This window comes from Mustelus asterias, chromosome 1 (assembly GCF_964213995.1).
Source record: "Mustelus asterias chromosome 1, sMusAst1.hap1.1, whole genome shotgun sequence".
NCBI lineage: Eukaryota > Metazoa > Chordata > Chondrichthyes > Carcharhiniformes > Triakidae > Mustelus > Mustelus asterias.
In genome coordinates, this window is record NC_135801.1 from 111511779 (window position 1) to 111532065 (window position 20287).

Below are 20287 nucleotides of genomic sequence, written 5' to 3' on the forward strand. Positions count from 1 at the left end.
GGATATCCAGGGTGAGGGCCAATGTGCGCAGCATGGAGGCAAACTAGTGAGAGAGAAAGAATACCAGGCTCTATGAACTCAGGCTGCTCTTAAAATAACTACAACAGAGAACAAGATCTTCGTGTACATTAAGCGGACAATGGTGGGAGCGTGGGACAGACCTCCTCTGGGATATTTGTCTGTAAATGTAATCACTATATTAACATTCACTGCAGCTGTAACAAGGCCTGTCTACACCATGAAATCTCACTTTGCAGACTCATTTGAGACTTGGCTCACGGTCTAGTGAGATAAGGTGTGTGAGCCGTCAGCTGGTAATAATTTGGTCTTACTCGTGGTGGGAGAGATGGCGGGGGAGCTGAGTCCAGGCAAGAGGAGTGATGTGGACTTCCAAAGAATGAGTATTTTATCTGCAGGACAAGCTGAGTAGGGAGACTTAAAATTGAGAATCTATTGTGCCACTACAGGCAGGAGAGTGGAATTACCATGTGGCAAGTTTTCATCAGTAGCTTCCATTTTAAATCTGGACATAGGAATTTATAATGGGAAAAAAGTTGACATAGAAGTGTGACAAATTAAGTTTCAGCCGACAGAGAGGGTGAAATCTGGCTTCTGGGTGGCAACACATTGCTCCTTACCAACGGCTCACAGCCTGGCTATACTTCCCACCACCTACCCCACCCAGACTACAGCAGTGATGTGTGATTCTTATCACCAAGTCACACATTGGGTTAGTTTCCATATCGATGCTAAGAATACTCAGCTCCAAATCACCAATATCTCTCTCAACTCTCCACTGCCTCTGCGTTGTCAGATTTCTCTGCCATCCAGTCTCGGATGCCCCATACATCCCTCCAGTTAAAAGTTGAGAAGATTGAGATCCCCACCATACGCTTCATGTTATAGCCACAAATCCCAACTCCCCAACTCCAACCATTGTCTCAGTTTAAATCAGACTGTTTGCAACCTGGATGTCCTATCGGATCCCAACTTGGGCTTTTCACTCTGTGGGTGGAATTTTCCATTCCAGGACTACATCCTTGTCGGGAACAGGATGGTTTCCCGCCCTGGAGACCGGTGGGAATTTGCACCATATCGCACAATGCCAGCCTCAGTAATTATACAGTCGAGAGTTTCCCAACGTTTTTTGCAGTGATGGCAGTGATGGCGTATCGCGCCATGATATTCGAGCACCATATTTAAAATGCACCCTGACCTCAACGTCCCACCGTTGAAGGAGGAGATGGCCCGCTATTTCCAGCACAGATTCAGTGAAGAATCCTTGGAAGTCCTTTGCAATGCAATGGAGGCCAGGAGGGGATTCTCTACCCAGAGGATGTAAGGAGGAGGCCGAGCTGTCACACCATTCCTACAAGGGAAGAAGTATCCAGGGCCTCCACCAGAGGACTGCCCTGCAATGCTGTGACTGAATGGATGACCTCAGCCCCTCCACCAGGGTAAGTGAACCCTCACGCTCATCACTGAATCATGAAGAGGACATGGGTCTCATTGACGAGGGCACCATCCGTGTGCCCATGCATAACGTAGCTATTCAATGTCTCCAGCCCCACTGCAGTCCTTCCAGTATGGAGAGGCCACAGCCAGTCCCTGACCCTTTCCACACAGAGAGCTCAGACACTGACTGTGAATGGGGGGAAGGAGGGTAGGCATTGAGAGCACCAGCAAGCATCACTGATGAAATGTCTCTGTGAGCCTTATCCTTCTGTCTGCATGGGCTCACCGCACTGGAGGGTGTGGACCCAGAACCCTCGTGGACAACCTGCAGTACATCAATCACATGTACACAATCCAGCGGGTTATTTGTAAAGTGGAAGTTGGAGAAAGATATCTGAAACCCAATTGCTCTCTATCCCATCTTCTCTTTTTGCACAGAAAATGTTACTGCACAACAGGAGAGAGCAAGAGAGAGAGAGAGAGCGAGTACTGGCAGGGGAGGAACCAGACAGAGCCTATGGAGGTGAAAAGGTCAGCGCGCATGTTGGAGGCAGCTCATACTGCCACGCACTCGCGCCTCTCCGACTTACTGATATCAGCAGGAAGAGGGTAAGGGAACAAGAGGAAAACCCTGTCCAGCAGTTTCTCCAGCCCAGGATCGAGGACATTGGGGAGAAGGAAGAATGTGCCACTGTAACTGCGTCACAGTTTTACCTGCACCCTGCACCAGCACAGAGATGCACCTTGCTGGGTACTAGATGTAGTTCAGGCAGGTTCACAGACACATGCCTGAAGCAGGAGGAGGCAGGGTCAGCCAAACTCACCGACACTCAGATAACTGCTAGGGAAGAGACAACTGTGACATCAGTATCGAATGACGAGTCTCTGGGTTGGGCCCTGTACAAGATGTTGGGAAGCTGCAGTGAGAGACAGGGTAACATCAGACAGAGGTGTCAGAGGCTCGAAACAGAATGGCACGTGAGGAGTCTGTCTGCCTGCTCTCTGATGAAGTGGAGGACTCCATGGGGAGGGTGGTGACACCATGGAGTACCTGGTTTAGCAGAATTCCCAGTTTCTTTCAGAAATGCATACAGGCCTGCACTCCATTGCTGGAGCCATTGGTGAGCTTTTGCACTACCTATGTGAGAGGGGAATGGGACACTTCAACCTCCCTCCAGGTGGCCCTTCTCAAGGCGTCAGGCAGGAGTCCTTGGCCACCTAGAGGAAGGAGGTGCAGCTTTTGCACACCCATGGGACCTGCACCCTTCAGACTTGCTCTCTTTGATCACGGAGGGAACAACTTCCCCACAGCAGGACAGCCAAAATAAGCCAGGGCCCTACAGGCCTTGGGTCTCCAGAGGATTTCTGCCAAGGTCATCCAAGACAAGAGGGCAAACTAGTCAGCAAGCTCCCTCCGCCCTTCTGGGGATGCTGGGGGAGCATGTAGGAAAAGTGAGCAACGCAAGATTAAGAAGTTTTGATTTGACATGGTTGCGGGGGCGCACTGTGATTGTCACTGCTGCACCTGGTGCTCCAGGGTCCACGGTCGCTGAAGGCCTCCATCCTGATTTCCACAGGGTGCCCCAGGCCTTCTTCAGGTAAGTACCTGTGGTGAACCATCGTTGGTTCCCACTGTGGGGTTGTTCTAATGTTGTTGTTGGGCTAGGGTGTTCACACTGTGGGATTGTTCTAATGTTGTTGTTGGGCTAGGGTGGGATTAATACACCTGTGGTTGTTACTGTTGTGGCACATCCCAGTCGGGCTCCGCCTCCTGGGAGAGGTATAAGACCCCCTGCTCGGGCAGGACCTCGTCAGTCTGGGATGGTGTACTTACGTTCTAGTAGTTCCATTGTTAGGCAATAAAAGCCTTCAGTTACCGAAGCCTCGTGTCTTGAGTTCAATTGACGTGCATCAATTTTATTGCCTAACACTAAGCTCTCGACGGAAAGGAGAGTATGGAACAAATCTTAAAGCCAGAGCATCTGACGCTGGATCCACGTGCGGTGGGCACCTCTAACACCTTCGACCACTGGCTGAAGTGTTTTGAGGACTATCTGGCAGCCTCCGCAGCGGTCATCACAGATGACGACAGACTCCGGGTCCTCCATGCGAGGGTAAGCGACACTGTCTACCTCGCGATCCGTGCGGCCACCACTTACCCGAGGGCCCTCGAGCTTTTGAAAAAGCGCTACACGAAACCTCCCAATGAGATCCACGCTCGTTACTTCCTCGCTACACGACGTCGGCAGTCGGGCGAAACCATGGAGGATTACGCCAATGAGCTCTTGCAGCTTGCCAGGGGCTGCGACTGCAAAGCTGTGTCGGCTGAGCAGTACATGTACGACCTCGCCCGAGATGCGTTTGTGGCAGGGGTAGGGTCTTCGTACATCCGTCTCAAGCTGCTAGAAAAGGGGAATCTCAACCTGACCCAAGCTATGGAAACGGCTGAAATGCTTGAGGCGGCGTCGAAGAGCTTGGTCCTGTATCCGGAGGACCACGTGGAGACAACGTGGCAGGAGCAGTCACAAATCCCTCCTCGCCCCACGGGCTCGAAGTGCAGTGTTATGGCGTGCTCCCATGTAGACCCGACGACGGCAGCAGCCCCATGCGGCCCGCGGTGCTACTTCTGTGGAGGAGCCAAGCATCCACGACAAAAGTGTCCTGCTAAAGCGGTGGTCTGTAATCAATGCGGTAAAAAGGGGCACTACGCGAAGGTGTGCAGATCAAAGCCCAAGAACGGCAGTGCAGCCTGTGACCCTTCAGAACGGGGATCATCACCATCGACGTCGAAGTACCCACGGGGTTCGTCCACGTGCGAGTCCAGGACGACGCCATTGTGGTCGACGGAGTCGGAGGAGGATGACCACCAGGAGTCGCTACGCTTGGCGCCCTCAACCATGTGCGATTCATGGGGGCGACCATTTTGGTCGATGACGACCAGGAGCGACCAGCAGAGGTCCTCAGCATCGACCTCAGCTGCCTGCAGTGACGTTCAAGGGCCAACGGTGGCGTCGATCACCCTGAACCAGGCTAAGCACCACAGGCTTGACTGTTCAATGATGGACGTAAAGGTAAATGGTCGTGCAATTTATTGTCTGTTTGACAGCGGGAGCACTGAGAGCTTTATTCACCCTGACACTGTAAAGAGGTGTGGACTCCAGGTTCAACCTGCCAAACAGACAATCTCTATGGCATCACGGTCCCGGTCTGTCCCTGTTCAAGGACGTTGTGTGGTAACTCTGAAAGTGCAGGGCACAATTTACGAGCGATTCAGGCTCCTTGTGTTGCCGCATCTTTGCGCACCAATTCTCCTCGGACTAAACTTTATGGTCCACATGAAGAGTGTGATCCTACAGTACGGTGGGCCACTCCCTTCGCTGACAGTAGGGGACCAGCTGCAGTCTCCAAATTGTCCAAAGCGCCCCGCATGCAATCTTTCTACATTAAAGATCACCACACCCTCTTTATTCAAGAATCTGGTACCAGGCTGCAAGCCCATCGCTACTAAAAGTAGGCGTTACAGCGCTGAAGATCGGATCTTCATCAGATCTGAGGTTCAGCGGCTCCTCAAAGAAGGGATCATACAGCCCAGTGTTAGTCCGTGGAGAGCACAGGTTGTGGTGGTTAAGAGCGGGAACAAACCCCGGATGGTCATTGATTACAGTCAGACCATTAATCGATATACGCAGCTGGATGTGTATCCTCTCCCGCGCATATCTGATATGGTCAATCAGATTGCGCAGTACCAGGTGTTCTCCACCATAGACCTTAAGTCCGCCTACCACCAACTCCCCATCCGCCCAGAGGACCGACACTACACGGCTTTTGAGGCGGATGGTCGTCTGTATCAGTTTCTTAGGGTTCCATTTGGTGTCACCAATGGGGTCTCGGTCTTCCAGCGTGCTATGGACCGAATGGTGGACCAGAACGGGCTGCGGGCTACCTTCCCGTACCTGGATAATGTCACCATCTGCGGCCGTGATCAGCAGGACCATGACACAAATCTCCAGAACTTTTTACGCACTGCATCTCGCCTGAATTTGACCTACAACAGGGAGAAGTGTGTATTCCGTACGCGCCGGTTAGCCATCCTGGGATACGTAGTGGAAAACGGGGTCATTGGCCCTGATCCCGACCGTATGCTCCCCCTTGCTGAACTTCCTTTGCCCGCTAGCGCAAAAGCACTGAGGAGATGCCTAGGCTTCTTCTCCTATTATGCGCAGTGGGTCCCCAACTACGCGGACAAAGCCCGTCCGCTTATTAAGTCCACGACTTTTCCACTCACGCCAGAGGCCCAATTGGCCTTCAAGGCATTGAAACACGACATTGCGAAAGCCACGATGCACGCGGTAGACGAATCCATCCCTTTTCAGGTGGAAAGCGATGCATCTGATTTCGCCCTGGCCGCCACACTAAACCAGGCGGGCAGGCCCGTCGCGTTTTTTTCCCGCACCCTCCAAGGTCCCGAAAATCGGCATTCAGCGGTGGAAAAGGAGGCCCAGGCCATTGTGGAGGCCGTCAGACACTGGCGCCATTACCTGGCGGGGAAGCGGTTCACCCTGATCACGGACCAGCGGTCCGTGGCGTTCATGTTCAATAACACGCAGAGGGGCAAGATCAAGAATGACAAGATCTTGCGGTGGAGAATTGAGCTCTCCACCTATAATTACGATATCATGTATCGTCCAGGGAAACTCAATGAGCCCTTGGATGCCCTCTCGCGCGGAACATGCGCTACTATGCAGGAGGATCGCTTGAACGCCCTCCATAATGACCTGTGCCATCCTGGGGTCACTCGGCTCTACCACTTTATCAAAGCCCGCAACCTGCCTTACTCAGTGGAGGACGTCAGGTCAGTGACAAGGAGCTGTCGGATTTGCGCGGAATGCAAACCGCACTTTTACCGACCTGACCGGGCACATTTGGTCAAGGCCACTCGCCCCTTCGAGAGGCTGAGTGTGGATTTTAAGGGCCCCCTTCCCTCAACAGATCGGAACGTGTACTTTCTTAACATCATAGACGAGTACTCCCGGTTCCCGTTTGTTGTCCCCTGCGCGGACACGTCGACTGCCACAGTGATCAAGACATTCCGTGATCTTTTTACCCTGTTCGGGTACCCCAGCTATATACATAGCGACAGGGGCTCGTCGTTCATGAGTAATGACTTGAGGCAATTCCTGCTCTCATACGGGATCGCCTCTAGTAGGACCACGAGTTACAACCCTAGGGGCAATGGACAGGTGGAAAGAGAGAATACTACAGTCTGGAAGGCTGTCCTATTGGCGCTGAAGTCCAAAGGCCTTCCAGTCTCCCATTGGCAGGAGGTCCTCCCAAATGCGCTTCACTCCATTCGCTCCCTCCTGTGTACGGCAACCAATGCTACTCCCCACGAGAGGATGTTCTCATTCCCTCGGAAGTCGTCCTCGGGGATATCTTTACCAGCCTGGTTGACGTACCCAGGACCCGTCCTTCTGCGGCGACATGTAAGGGCCCTCAAGTCCGACCCCTTGGTCGAACAGGTCCACCTCCTCCACGCCAACCCTCAGTATGCCTATGTGGCATATCCTGACGGGCGAGAGGACACAGTCTCGATCCGAGACCTGGCGCCCGCAGGGGACGTAGCAACTCCTGTCGCTCCCACACCCCCAGTGACGAATCCCTTATCCCTTATTTCTCCCCCGGACGTGGCGCGGTCAGCACCGGGACCAGTGCTTAACAGTTATACTCCACTGTACAGCTTGCCTGAGACCCGGAGATCGGCGCCATCGCAGAAAGTATCAGGATCCCCTGCACTACCGCTTCATCAGGGTCAACCGGCCTGTGAGTCCGCGAGAGGACAGCCGGATGCTGTTTTGGGGAGAACGCCACCGCAAGCACCTACTCCGGTGTCACCGCCGGTATTGAGGAGGTCACAACGACGGTGCGGTCCTCCAGACCGTCTGGACTTATAATCTGTTGTCTTTTTTTTTAGTCTGTTTTCGCACCCGCCGGCCTTTGTTCTCAAAGGAGGGGTGAATGTGGTGAACCATCGTTGGTTCCCACTGTGGGGTTGTTCTAATGTTGTTGTTGGGCTAGGGTGGGATTAATACACCTGTGGTTGTTACTGTTGTGGCACATCCCAGTCGGGCTCCGCCTCCTGGGAGAGGTATAAGACCCCCTGCTCGGGCGGGACCTCGTCAGTCTGGGATGGTGTACTTACGTTCTAGTAGTTCCATTGTTAGGCAATAAAAGCCTTCAGTTACCGAAGCCTCGTGTCTTGAGTTCAATTGACGTGCATCAGTACCAACATATCCACGCCATGCTGGTCCAGACGTCCTGTCAGAGCACGGATGATTCAACCGGGGGAAAATTCTGGTCGAGCCTTCACCTGCATCCCATTAAAGTGACACAAATCGGGCCTGCTTTAATGTTCCAACAGTGGGAAAGTGATTTTCCAGCTCCAGCCACTTTGCCATCCCAACCTGCCATTAAACACACCAGCGGGGACTGGAAAATTCCACCCCATATATTCTTCATCACAAAAATTACCTCCTCTTTCTGTGATATTGCCTACTGTTGAAACCCTCATTCATGCCTTTAGGTTTAATTATTCCAATGACCTGCTGGCTGGCCAAGCAAAACTTGTGCCACACAAGTGCCAGGCAATTACCATCTCCAACATGAGAGAACCTAATAATCTCTCATTGACATTAAAAGTAATTACCAGATCTTCACTATCATCATCCTGAGAGTAACCATTGACCAGAAATTCAACAGGACCAGTCATATAAATAGTGTGAACAAAGAACAAGAACAAAGAACAATACAGCACAGGAACAGGCCCTTCGGCCCTCCAAGCCCGCGCCGCTCCCTGGTCCAAACTAGACCATTCTTTTGTATCCCTTCATTCCCACTCCGTTCATGTGGCTATCTAGATAAGTCTTAAACATTCCCAGTGTGTCCGCCTCCACCACCTTGCCCGGCAGCGCATTCCAGGCCCCCACCACCCTCTGTGTAAAATACGTCCTTCTGATATCCGTGTTAAACCTCCCCCCCTCACCTTGAACCTATGACCCCTCGTGAACGTCACCACCGACCTGGGAAAAAGCTTCCCACCGTTCACCCTATCTATGCCTTTCATAATTTTATACACCTCTATTAGGTCACCCCTCATCCTCCGTCTTTCCAGTGAGAACAACCCCAATTTACCCAATCTCTCCTCATAACTAAGCCCTTCCATACCAGGCAACATCCTGGTAAACCTCCTCTGCACTCTCTCTAAAGCCTCCACGTCTTTCTGGTAGTGTGGCGACCAGAACTGGACGCAGTATTCCAAATGCGGCCGAACCAACGTTCTATACAACTGCAACATCAGATTCCAACTTTTATACTCTATGCCCCATCCTATAAAGGCAAGCATGCCATATGCCTTATTCACCACCTTCTCCACCTGTGACGTCACCTTCAAGGTTCTGTGGACTTGCACACCCAGGTCCCTCTGCGTATCTACACCCTTTATGGTTCTGCCATTTATCGTAGAGCTCCCCTCTACATTAGTTCTACCAAAATGCATCACTTCTCATTTATCTGGATTGAACTCCATCTGTGTGGCTACAAGAACAGGTCGGAGATTGGGAATACTGAGGCAGGTTAAGAACAAAGAACAAAGAACAAAGAAAAGTCACATTCTGACTCCGTAAAGCCTGTCCACCATCTACAACATACAAGTCAGGAGTGTGATGGAATACTGTCTACTTGCCTGGATAAGTGCAGCTCCAACAACATAGAAGATGTCCAGTGCCATCCAAGACAAAGCAGCCCATTTGATTGGCACCCAGTCCACTACCTTAAATATTCACTCCCTCCACCACCAACACACAGTGGCAACAGTGTGTACCACATACAAGATGTGCTATAGCTGCTCACCAAGGCTCCTTCACAGCACCTTCCAAACCCACAAACTACAATATAGAAGGTCAAGGGCAAGCTGTTCATGGAGACACCATCATCTTCAGTTCCCCTGCAAGCCACACATCATCCGGATTTGGAACTACCTTGTTGTTCCTTCACTAACTCTGGGTCAATATCCTGGAACTTCTTTCCTAACAGAACTATGGTTATACCTGCACCAGATGAACTACAGAGGCTCATCGCCACCTTCTCAAGGGCAAATAGGGATGGGCAACAAATGCTGCTCTAGCTAGTGGTGTTCACATCCCATAGAAGAATAAAATAGAAACTTTCATCACCCTTTACAAACTTCAGCTCATCCAAACTCTGCTGCCCTCTATTCAATCCAGCAGCAAGTCCATCACCCTGACTTACATTGGCTTCTGGTCTTCTAAAGTTTAAAATTTCAAATTCTACACCTAGAGTTGTAATCCCTTTGTGGCCTTACCCTGCCTGTGACTTCCTTCAGTTATCTTACCCCCCATCCCGAACTTCCTGTTCTTCTGACAATGGTCCAATGTATCCTTTGTCCCCTTACCCCATGCACCAAAGCAGCTACCTAGGCTCTCTATCTGTAAACCTCCTAGTATTCCTTTAAGACCCACTTTAAAGCTGAGCTCTTTGATCAAGCTTTTGGTCATTACTCCCATTGTCTCCTTCTGTGGTTTAGATTTAAATTCCATGAAGCATCATGATATTTTCTATGTTATTTTAAAGCCACTGTGTCGTTGCAAGTTATTGCTTTTGTGTGCAGATGTAAGACATTTAATGTTATAGATAAGTATAGATATATTTAAATATTGCATATTGATTTTTATTTCTCCAACATTTCACAGGAATCACAACTGTACTTACCATGACAACTATCAGCACTCACCTCAGGGAAACCCTTCCCAAGATCCCCTATGTTAAGGCCATTGACATTTACTTGATGGGTTGTTTTGTATTTGTATTCCTGGCTTTATTGGAGTACGCCTTTGTCAACTATATATTCTTTGGAAGAGGGCCACAGCTTCAGAAGAAAGCAACTGAGAAATCCACACAGCCCCACGTGAAAAGCAGATTGGGAATCAACAAAGCTCAGGTAAAACACTAGGGCTTGCCATGTGATAATGAGAGGTGAACAAAATTTGTTCAACATTTTACCAATATGTCTCATCTCTGCTGTATTTTAGAGCTTGAAGAATCATTAGTAGATAAGCTTCTTCAGCTCTTAGCTGGTGTGAAATCAGGGTGGAGTCAAATGTAGCAAAAGGAAGCAATGAAATGGAACGTATCCCACAGCAAATATTTTCCTGTGTAGAAATGCAACCATTAGGATCACGTATGGGTTTGTGGGAGAAACCAGAGCATCCAGCAGAAATCCACGCTGACACGGGGAGAATGTGCAAATTCCACACCGTCACCCAAGGCTGGAATCGAACCTGGGTTTCTGGTGCTGTGAGGCAGCAGTGCTAACCACTGTGCCACCATGCTGCCCTTATCAATATTGATATAGTGGAGATTTCCAACAGATCTATCTCAATGTATCAACCCAGTGTTAATTGCCCACTAGGGATGGACAATAAGTGCTGGCCAGCTCGCGACACCAATGTCCCAGGAATGAATAAAACAAAATCATCAATTCTACTGCCCAAGGCAACCGTATATCTGGAGTTAGAAATTCATATTCTGAGCAGCTACTGCAGTTTACCATTTAGCACCTGAAATGGTTCACTTTCTGCATTTCAATGATCTACCACACTATGTATTCTGGTGCTGTGACACTGCCAATGGTTAGCGAAATAATAGCTGTTGTATAACCTTTTTAACAAATCTCCAACATAAGCTCTGAAGATTAATTACATATGTTACATATGTGATCAGAACGTAGAATGTTTTCTGACTGACAATCAGGTTCAAAATACAGTAAAACATCCAACTTATCACCACCTTTGCTGAACTGTAAATCAGTTCTTTTCTTTTTATTTTCAGAGACCTAAGGCCTGCAGGGACTCCCTGTATATATTAAGCTACCAGTCCATCTGGCTATATTCCTTACATTGAATAAACTTTAAATAAATGGAGACACCTCCTACAGAAGGCTAGGTAATGCAAAACAAAATTTGAGTGTTGATTTTGCATTTTCAGTCATTTTTAATAGCGATATTTGAAATCTGTCTGCAAGTACTCTAGTACCCAGTGTGCTCAAGCAGCAGCTGGGGTGAGGTTGCAGCAGAATGACTACTGTTCTGAACTGAGGTTTACAGGTTCAAAAAAAACAGAAGCTGGAGGCAACTGACTGAAAAACCAAAGACAAGTAATGAGTGACTGAAAACCAAACAAAGACATGTGGAAATAACAGCAAACGTATAGATCCAATAACAAAAAAGAGAGGAGGAAGAAGATGTAAGGCACAAAAAAAAGTCAAAACGATCATGGGGGCGATTCTCCTGCTCAAGCAGCGCAGCAGGTCGAGAGGCATCAGCGGAGGCCGTTTCGCGAGCTTCCCACTGAGCGCCATGGCTTCCACGAGTCTCCCAGCCTAAGGTTTCCAAAGTAATCAGCTCCATGTCGGAAATCAGCACAGAGCTGATTACATTATGGAAATCGCTATTTCTGTTTCATTAGCGGGCCCAGGGCTGAAGTCTCTGAGCCCGCTAGTGTACCCCCCGCGCCCCCCCCTCCCCGGGAGTGGTTCACTCCAGCGGGGTTTACTCCTGCTCCCCACTAACGGGGAACAGGTGGTCGACACTGCCGAAGGGAAGAGAGGCCTTTGAGGCCCCTCCCCCACGAGGTCAGGGGTAAGGGGGATGCCCCTTGGACAGTGCCAGCCTGGCAGTTCCAGTCAGGCATACTGGCACTACCCAAGGGGCAAAACTGGCACTGCCCAAGGGGCACTTTGGCACTGCCCACTGGGCATCGGGCAATGGCAAGGGGGTGGGGCCAGTGGGGTTTGGGCCTATTGAGGGTGGGGCTTATTGGAGAGGCGATCGGTAGGGGTAGGGATCCCGCTGCCATTCTGCACTGGGATCACTAGCAGAGGGAGGAAGAGATGATCGGGGCTGGTCATCCGAGTTGCGGCGGGGTGGTGGTTGGGACTGCCAGGAGGTTGCGAATCTGTGGAATTCACTATCTCAGATTGTGGTGGATGCCGGAACATTGAGTAAATTTAAGGAGGAAATTAGTAATGGGTTGAAGGGTTATGAAGAATGGGCAGGAAAGTGGAGTTGAGGCTGAGACAAGATCAGCCATGATCGTATTGAATGGCAGGGCAGGATTGAGGGGCTGAATTGCCTATTCCTGCTCCTAGTTCTTATAGAACATAGAACATAGAACATAGAAAGCCACAGCACAAACAGGCCCTTCGGCCCACAAGTTGCGCCGATCACATCCCCACCTCTAGGCCTATCTATAGCCCTCAATCCCATTAAATCCCATGTACTCATCCAGAAGTCTCTTAAAAGACCCCAACGAGTTTGCCTCCACCACCACCGACGTCAGCCGATTCCACTCACCCACCACCCTCTGAGTGAAAAACTTACCCCTGACATCTACTCTGTACCTACCCCCCAGCACCTTAAACCTGTGTCCTCTCGTAGCAACCATTTCAGCCCTTGGAAATAGCCTTGTTGTGTTCTGATGGACTGCAGCAGTTCCAACAGGTGGCTCACCACCACTTCCAAAGGTAATAAATGCTGCTCCAGCCAGGAATGCCTACATCCCATGAATTTATGTTTTATTCATTCGTGGACGTTGCTGGCTGGCCAGCATTTATTGCCCATCCCTAGTTGCCCGAAGGCAGTCGAGAGTCAACCACATTGCTATGGCTCTGGAGTCATATGTAGGCCAGACCAGGTAAGGACAGCAGATTTCCTTCCCTAAAGGACATTAGTGAACCAGATGGGTTTTTCCGACAATCCACAATGGTTTCATGGTCATCACTAAATTCTGAATTCCAGATATTTTTTATTGAATTCAAATTCCACCATCTGCCATGGTAGGATTCAAACCCGGGTCCCCAGAACATTAGCTGAGTTTCTGGATTAATAGTCTAGCGAAAATACCATTCGGCCATCGCCTCCCCTATAATAAAATAATTTTTTTTAAAAACTCATACCTCAACACAAGGCATATCTTGTTTGATCAACTTTGGGTTGTAGACAGAAAGAATGAAGTTCCAGAGCACAATGTTGCAACTTATCAAAAGCAAGACCAATAATCCATAAATTACAACAGTGTATTGTACTAAAATGCTATTTTGGGAATTTGATGTAATTTATCTGAATTAAATATCACCATTTCTACTCTGTTCTTTGTTTCCAAATCCTGCCAGTTCCCTCAGTGCAATGACAAGAATGAGCAATGAAACCAGTGAATGCATTCATACCAAAGAACATTTTTTTCTTCACCTCAAAAATGAGGATTCTACAAATCCTTTAATTTTTTGGGTGTTAATTCCAATAGTAGTATATGGTGAAGGAATGAATCCAAAGGTTGTTTTTTAGCATAAACAAGTTTTTTTCCAGAATAACTGAGCATAAATAAATAAATGTGAGGTGATACATTTTGGTCGATCAAACAGGACAGGACTTACTCAGTTAATGGTAGGGCTTTGGGGAGCATTATAGAACAAAGAGATCTAGGCACACATGTTCATAGCTTCTTGAAAGTGGACTCACAGGTGGACAGAGTGGTGAAGAAGGCATTCGGCATGCTTGGTTTCATTTGTCAGAACACTGAATATAGGTGCTGGGACATCTTGTTGAAGTTGTACAAGACATTGGTAAGGCCATACTTGAAATACTGTGTACAGTTCTGGTCACCCTATTATAGAAAGGATATTATTAAACTAGAAAGAGTGCAGAAAAGATTTACTAGGATGCTACCGGGACTTGATGGTTTGAGGTATAAGGAGAGGCTGGATAGACTGGAACTTTTTTCTCTGGAGCTTAGGAGGCTTAGGGGTGACCTTATAGAGGTCTATAAAATAATGAGGGGCATAGATCAGCTCGATAGTAAATATTCTTTCCCAAAGGTAGGAGAGTCTAAAACTAGAGGGCATAGGTTTAAGGGGAGAGATACAAAAGGGTCCAGAGGGGCAATTTTTTCACACAGAGGGTGGTGAGTGTCTGGAACAAGCTGCCAGAGGTAGTAGTAGAAGTGGGTACAATTTTGTCTTTTAAAAAGCATTTAGATAGTTACATGGGTACAATGGGTATAGAGGGATATGGGCCAAATGTGGGCAATTGGGATTAGTTTAGGGGTTTTTAAAAAAAGGGTGGCATGGACAAGTTGGGCCGAAGGGCCTGTTTCCATGCTGTAAACCTCTGTGACTCTATATTAACCATTTACTTCCTGACCCCCACCCCTGTTCCAGCTGTGTCCATTTATACTCTTTTGGAGGTTACGCCAATGATCACCACCTGTCTTTAATAAGGCAATTGGTTTAACAATGTAATTACCAAAGAATGCAATTGCTGATATGTTGACAGGTTCCCCTCTACTGCCTTTTGATTAAAAACAAAAGACATTCAGAACACATTTTTAAAAAACAAACAGAAACAAAGTTATGTGCTTTAGCATTTTCGATTCCAGATTCCTTTTACCACATTTACATATGCACATAATTACAAAGCAAAATATTTAATTTTCCATTATAACATAAGATGTCCCTTTTCTAATACATTTAGCAATTTCTTGAAGCAGGCATTTCTGAGAATTGGTGACTTGTGTCAACCTGGTGTAGCTTAGAGATCTCGCTTCTCTTTAAGATTTATTTTCTGCTGGCTAGGTCTATTCTTAGCCTTTTTTCAGTGATGCTTTTCATTGAGTGGGCATTGTCCCACAGAGATTGATTATCAACATAGCACTCTATGGGTAAACTTCTCACTTTTCCCTTTGGATAATATACCTGTCTGTGCATTGGATGAATACCCCAGCATGTTCCATAGGTCCTTTTTTTGCCAAGCTCCGACTTCTGCTCACCCCTGCTCTCTCTTCCTGGACTATTGCTACATGATCTTTCCCGCACGCACTCAGAGTCCTGACTGCTAGCTTGTGATCTTTTCCTGGGATCACAACCTCTTTCCGGTTCATTGTCAGAACTTAGGGCCCGATTTTACCATTGCATCGTGCCTGTTTTCGGGCGCGAAAACATGATAAAGTCGGGCGTGAGGCCATTAACGCGATGCATTTGCATGCATTTCAATTGAATTAATGAACTGTTCGCCCAACTTTATCAGCATTTCCCCCTTTACCACCGCATTTGCCAATCCGGAATTGGGCCGAAATGGACATGCTGAATAAAAGTCTGATTCGGACACTCCAGCTGCTGAAGAGGTAAGTTCAGAGCTTCCAACAGCTCTCTGACTCAGAACGGTGGTCGGGGGGAGGGGGAAGAGGGCCAGATCATTCTCTGATGAGGGGGGTGAGGGAGGTGGGAGGCCTGATCGTTGTCTGGTGGGGGAGAGGGAGGAGGGCAAATCGTTGTCTGGTTGGGGGTGGGAGGGAGGCGGGCCAGATCATTCTCTGGTGAGGGGGTGGGAAAGGAGAAGGAGGCAGGTCAGATGTACCTCTTGGAGAGGTGGCGGGGGAGGGAAGTGAGGCCAGATCGTTCTCTGGTTTGTTGGGGGGGGTGAGGAGAGAGGCGGTTAAGATGTATCTCTGGTGGGGTGGGGGGAGGCCCGATCGCTCACTGGTGGGAGGGGCAGGGGGAGTCCAGATGGATCTCTGGCGGGGGGGACAGGGGGGCAGGGGGGTCTGCTGCCACTCTGCGGGCGATCAGTGGGGGGGAAGGAGGCAGGGGGTCATGATCGGTCTGGGTAGCGGGACGGGGGTGGGTGGATAATGGGGACAGTTATGTTGTGAGGGTGGGGGCGATGTCTGTGGGGCCATCGCTCCCGCTTTTCACTCCCAGGCTGCTTTATCCGCTTTTTGCGGCCCGGGAGTGATGTGACACGGGTGCGCTTTTTCAAATTTTTTTCTAACTGCGCATGCACAGTTCAGAGCTCCGATCGTTTCAGGCGTGCTAAGCCCCACCCACAGCGCAATTCAGACCCGCAATTTTTTTTTCAGGCTAAGTGCGTATCAGGGCGCGTGAAAGCAAATTTCCAAGTCGGATCTGAATTGTACCCAGATTATTCAGCACTTAGAATGAAAATGGTAAAATCAGGCTCATAGTGTGCTTTCTGGCCTTCCGTATTCTTAAATAATTGTTCCAATCCACGTGTGTAAAACCTACACATTTAACCAATATTTATATTCCCCAGTGGCCTTTTCTGTTCTTCCTATGATAGTGGCATCCTTCCACACATTGGCCCCTTCTGGCATGTATGTTATCTCTGTTTCTACTTTGGTTAGTTGTCCTTTTGAATAAATATCCTTGTCCTGCGCTTCAGTGTTACTTTGTTCATCATCAGTCAATACTTCATTTACCGTAGTTGGCTCCTCATAATTGACCATTTTGTGCAGATGTGCAGTGCATGATGCCTCTTCACAACTTGTTCAAATCTATAAATGTATAGTCAGTGCCAAGTATCCTTGAAGTTTGAACCCTAACACTTTGATTCCCATGTTGTACAATTACTACTTTTCCTTTAATGTCTATCACTTTTCCAAAGCCTTTCCATTCTTTCCGCATTTCTCTTTTGTAATATACCAGGTCTCCCTGTCTAGACTGTATTCCTGATGGCCTTATGCGGCTCTGTAAGGTTTGTCCAATTTTCTCCAAAACCTCAGCTTTAATGAAAGCTTTAGTGCTTGCATGCAAAGCATTCAGATGAGCAGAAAAAGTAAAGCTGATGCTCGTCCCTTATAGAGCAGGGGGAGCATCTAATAGGACCAAACGCTACTTCAGATTCCTGCTGTACACCAATTGATACGGATACCATTTGCAAAGAGTTCTTTGCATATACTGCCCTTGCCAGCACTGTTTGCAATTTACAACCTGGTTGATCAGCCAATACATGTCATCATTCATTGCATGGTTTCCTTGCACAGACCATTACTGAAAAAGTTCTCAGCTGTAGTGTGTATAACTATGTTTAGATTTTCATACATCTCGAAATTCCTCATCTGTCAGAAATTTCACTAGTGCCTCTAATCCTGTTCCCACCCATTTCTCTGTGACCTAATTGACAATGGCCCATTTGTCCTTATCGTGTATTATAGTGGATATGTTAAATCTGGTTGCTATATCTGTACTGTGTAACAAAAATGACCCCTACCTTTGTCCCATACTTTAAATCCATTGCCACTACATTGTTAAATTCCCTAGCTAGTGACAAGCTCACAACAGGGCATGATGGTGACTTTTTGTATTTTATAGAAATTTCATACTAATCTATGACTTGCTCAATAAGGTATCGTATTCTTTATCAAGCACTCCTTGATCTCCTAGTGAAGCTTTCAGTTTGTATTGCACCAGATGTGCAAACTTTCTTCGTAACTTCCAAGTGATCTTTTTGTCCACCAAATTCTTATTCCCAGAAGTTAACAATACTTTGTGAATTATTTGATGAAAGATTTCTGGCTTCCTTAATGGAAGGTAGTAATGGCCTGATCTCAAAAAATGTAAATCAACAGTCTTCCCGAACAAGATTGCTCTGTAATTCTCCATGTCTAGCAACATCTGTGCTTTGTTTAATTGAACAATAGAGGTATGTTGCGAGAAACCACATCTGTATGGATGAAAAGGCTGATTCTCCAAGGGAAGTCCACCCTTTTGGAAGATAGTGTGTTTTTATCTCTAAACCTGAAGCACGTAGAGCTTTCATACTCTGACTATCTAGCCTTACCTTTATGGTGCAATAAATTTGCAGGGCACTAATTTCAAGAAATAGTTAGATTTATTAAAACTGTGACTTAGAGTGATCTGTATGCATTTACAATTTACTTGGTTGCTTGTTATCTCATGAAAATCTGCCTCATAAACCATTCACATTCAAGACATGGTTTTGAATTTGCCAAATGAAGTTTTAATTTTCAATGTAGTGCAGTTTATATTTGGAAAGTAAATCTAACTGTAACGTTTCAAAGGCAGATTAGTCCTGATCTCAGGGTTGAGGCAGTGTGTATTTTCCTGGATGATTTCAAGCTTTATGACAGGTTAGAAGTTTCGAAACATATCCAGAAAATTTAACCACACTGAAATGACGTCTTGGACAAACTTTAGGAAAAATATTTTTCAAGCTGTGAAATTTTTGAAGTATTCATGCTGAAAGCTCCATATATTTTTTGTTTTAAGCCTCTGTCCTAGTCAGCAGTGCTGTGGCGTTTTGTCTTTGAGTTACAACCCAGTTTATGCTGATTGCAATTTGCAGCCGCACATGCAAAAAAACTGTATGGATTTTCCTAAAATATAAATAATTCATAACGTACAGTTAAAATCTACTGCCACCAAAGTGCAACTATTCTGTGGTTAGATTACACTTAAAAATGGCTTGCCTTTGAAAAACTTTCTTGCCCATCCCTAATTGTCTTTGAGAAGTTGATGGTGAGCTACCTTCTTGAACTGTTGCAGTTCATGTGGTGTAGGTACACCCACAGTGCTGTTTGAAAGGGAGTTTCAGGATTTTGACCCAGTGACAGTGAAGGAATGTGATATATTTCCACATCAGGAACAAAGAACAAAGAACAGTACAGCACAGGAAACAGGCCCTTCGGCCCTCCAAGCCTGTGCCGCTCCTTGGTCCAACTAGACCAATTGTTTGTATCCCTCCATTCCCAGGCTGCTCATGTGACTATCCAGGTAAGTCTTAAACGATGTCAGCGTGCCTGCCACCACCACCCTACTTGGCAGCGCATTCCAGGCCCCCACCACCCTCTGTGTAAAAAACATCCCTCTAATATCTGAGTTATACTTCGCCCTCTCACCTTGAGCCCGTGAAGGTGTGTGGCTTGGAGGGGTATGTGCAGATGGTGGTACTCACGTGCATCTGCTACACTTATCGTTCTATGTGGTAGAGGTCACAGATTTGAAACACACTGTCGAAGGAGCCATGGTTAGTTTACTGGAAAGTACGGGATTTACAAGATTTGTCAGCAGAGCTACACTAGAGAAGTCTTAGAATTATTAACATGTCTTAAAAGAAAACTTCTCAGCAAAGATGAGAGAGTTGTGGCGAGACTTATTAACTGTGACCTTTCAAAGTGGAAGTTTACATTTCAAAGCAGCTTTGTATCATTTCAGACATGGTCCTGAATGTTTGAATCTTCCCAGGAGGACAAAGACTTTGATTGTTAGGATGTTGCTTCTGAGATTGCCAGATGATTTACATACAAACATTCCAGGGCGCTTTCCCTTTTCTGACATTTACAAACTGAAAAAAACCCATGGTACACTCAGTGCTTGAATTCTGTATATTAACAACCCAGTTATATCTGGATAAAGTTGCTTGCTTAACAACAAGGTATATGAACCATTGCTTTCAACCAAAGTGACATTAACAATGGCAACTGTGGAGGTGTCTACTACCCAACTTGTTCATAAAAATAATGTATGACAGCTGTAAATCCTGATGTTATAATAAGTACAGGTGTCCATGCACCCTTTGCAGTACGATCGAGTTTGGGCACTGATTTATAAAAATAAAAATCAGATGATAGTTTCAGGTTAGGAAACACTATTGTAAAAGTGTACTCCCAAGTTAAACAAACAAACTTCATTTACAAGGTTGCTTCATTAGCTGCATGCTTCAAGCTAATCCATTGTATGCTCTTTCTAACTAGAAATGTTCCTTTTCTTAGAGAGATTCCCTATGCTAGGTGTTGATTGGATGTTAGGACCACAGGGCCATGCCCAAGGGTGTAGTGAGGCAGCAGCTGTCAACTTATGTTGCAGTTGTCACTGTTAACAGTGCTAGACTAGCTTTTCAATTAAAAAGAGTAAATATCAGAATAAATTGTGTTAGGTTCTTTCACA

At 47.1% G+C, this 20287-nt stretch overlaps 1 protein-coding gene across 3 annotated transcripts in view; it reads left to right on the forward strand.

Annotated features, from left to right (window-relative positions):
- Nucleotides 1-20287, forward strand: part of LOC144498124 (gamma-aminobutyric acid receptor subunit beta-1-like) — a 303665-nt gene that overhangs the window by 267203 nt on the left and 16175 nt on the right. Inside the window, exons 8-9 of one of the 3 annotated variants that reach the window (XM_078219485.1) lie at nucleotides 10221-10435; nucleotides 11603-11612. In XM_078219485.1, the coding sequence (XP_078075611.1) occupies nucleotides 10221-10435; nucleotides 11603-11612 (225 nt within the window). Of the gene's footprint in view, nucleotides 1-10220; nucleotides 10469-11602; nucleotides 11613-20287 lie in introns of all 3 variants that reach the window. The other 2 variants (XM_078219467.1, XM_078219477.1) reach the window with 2 other exon arrangements.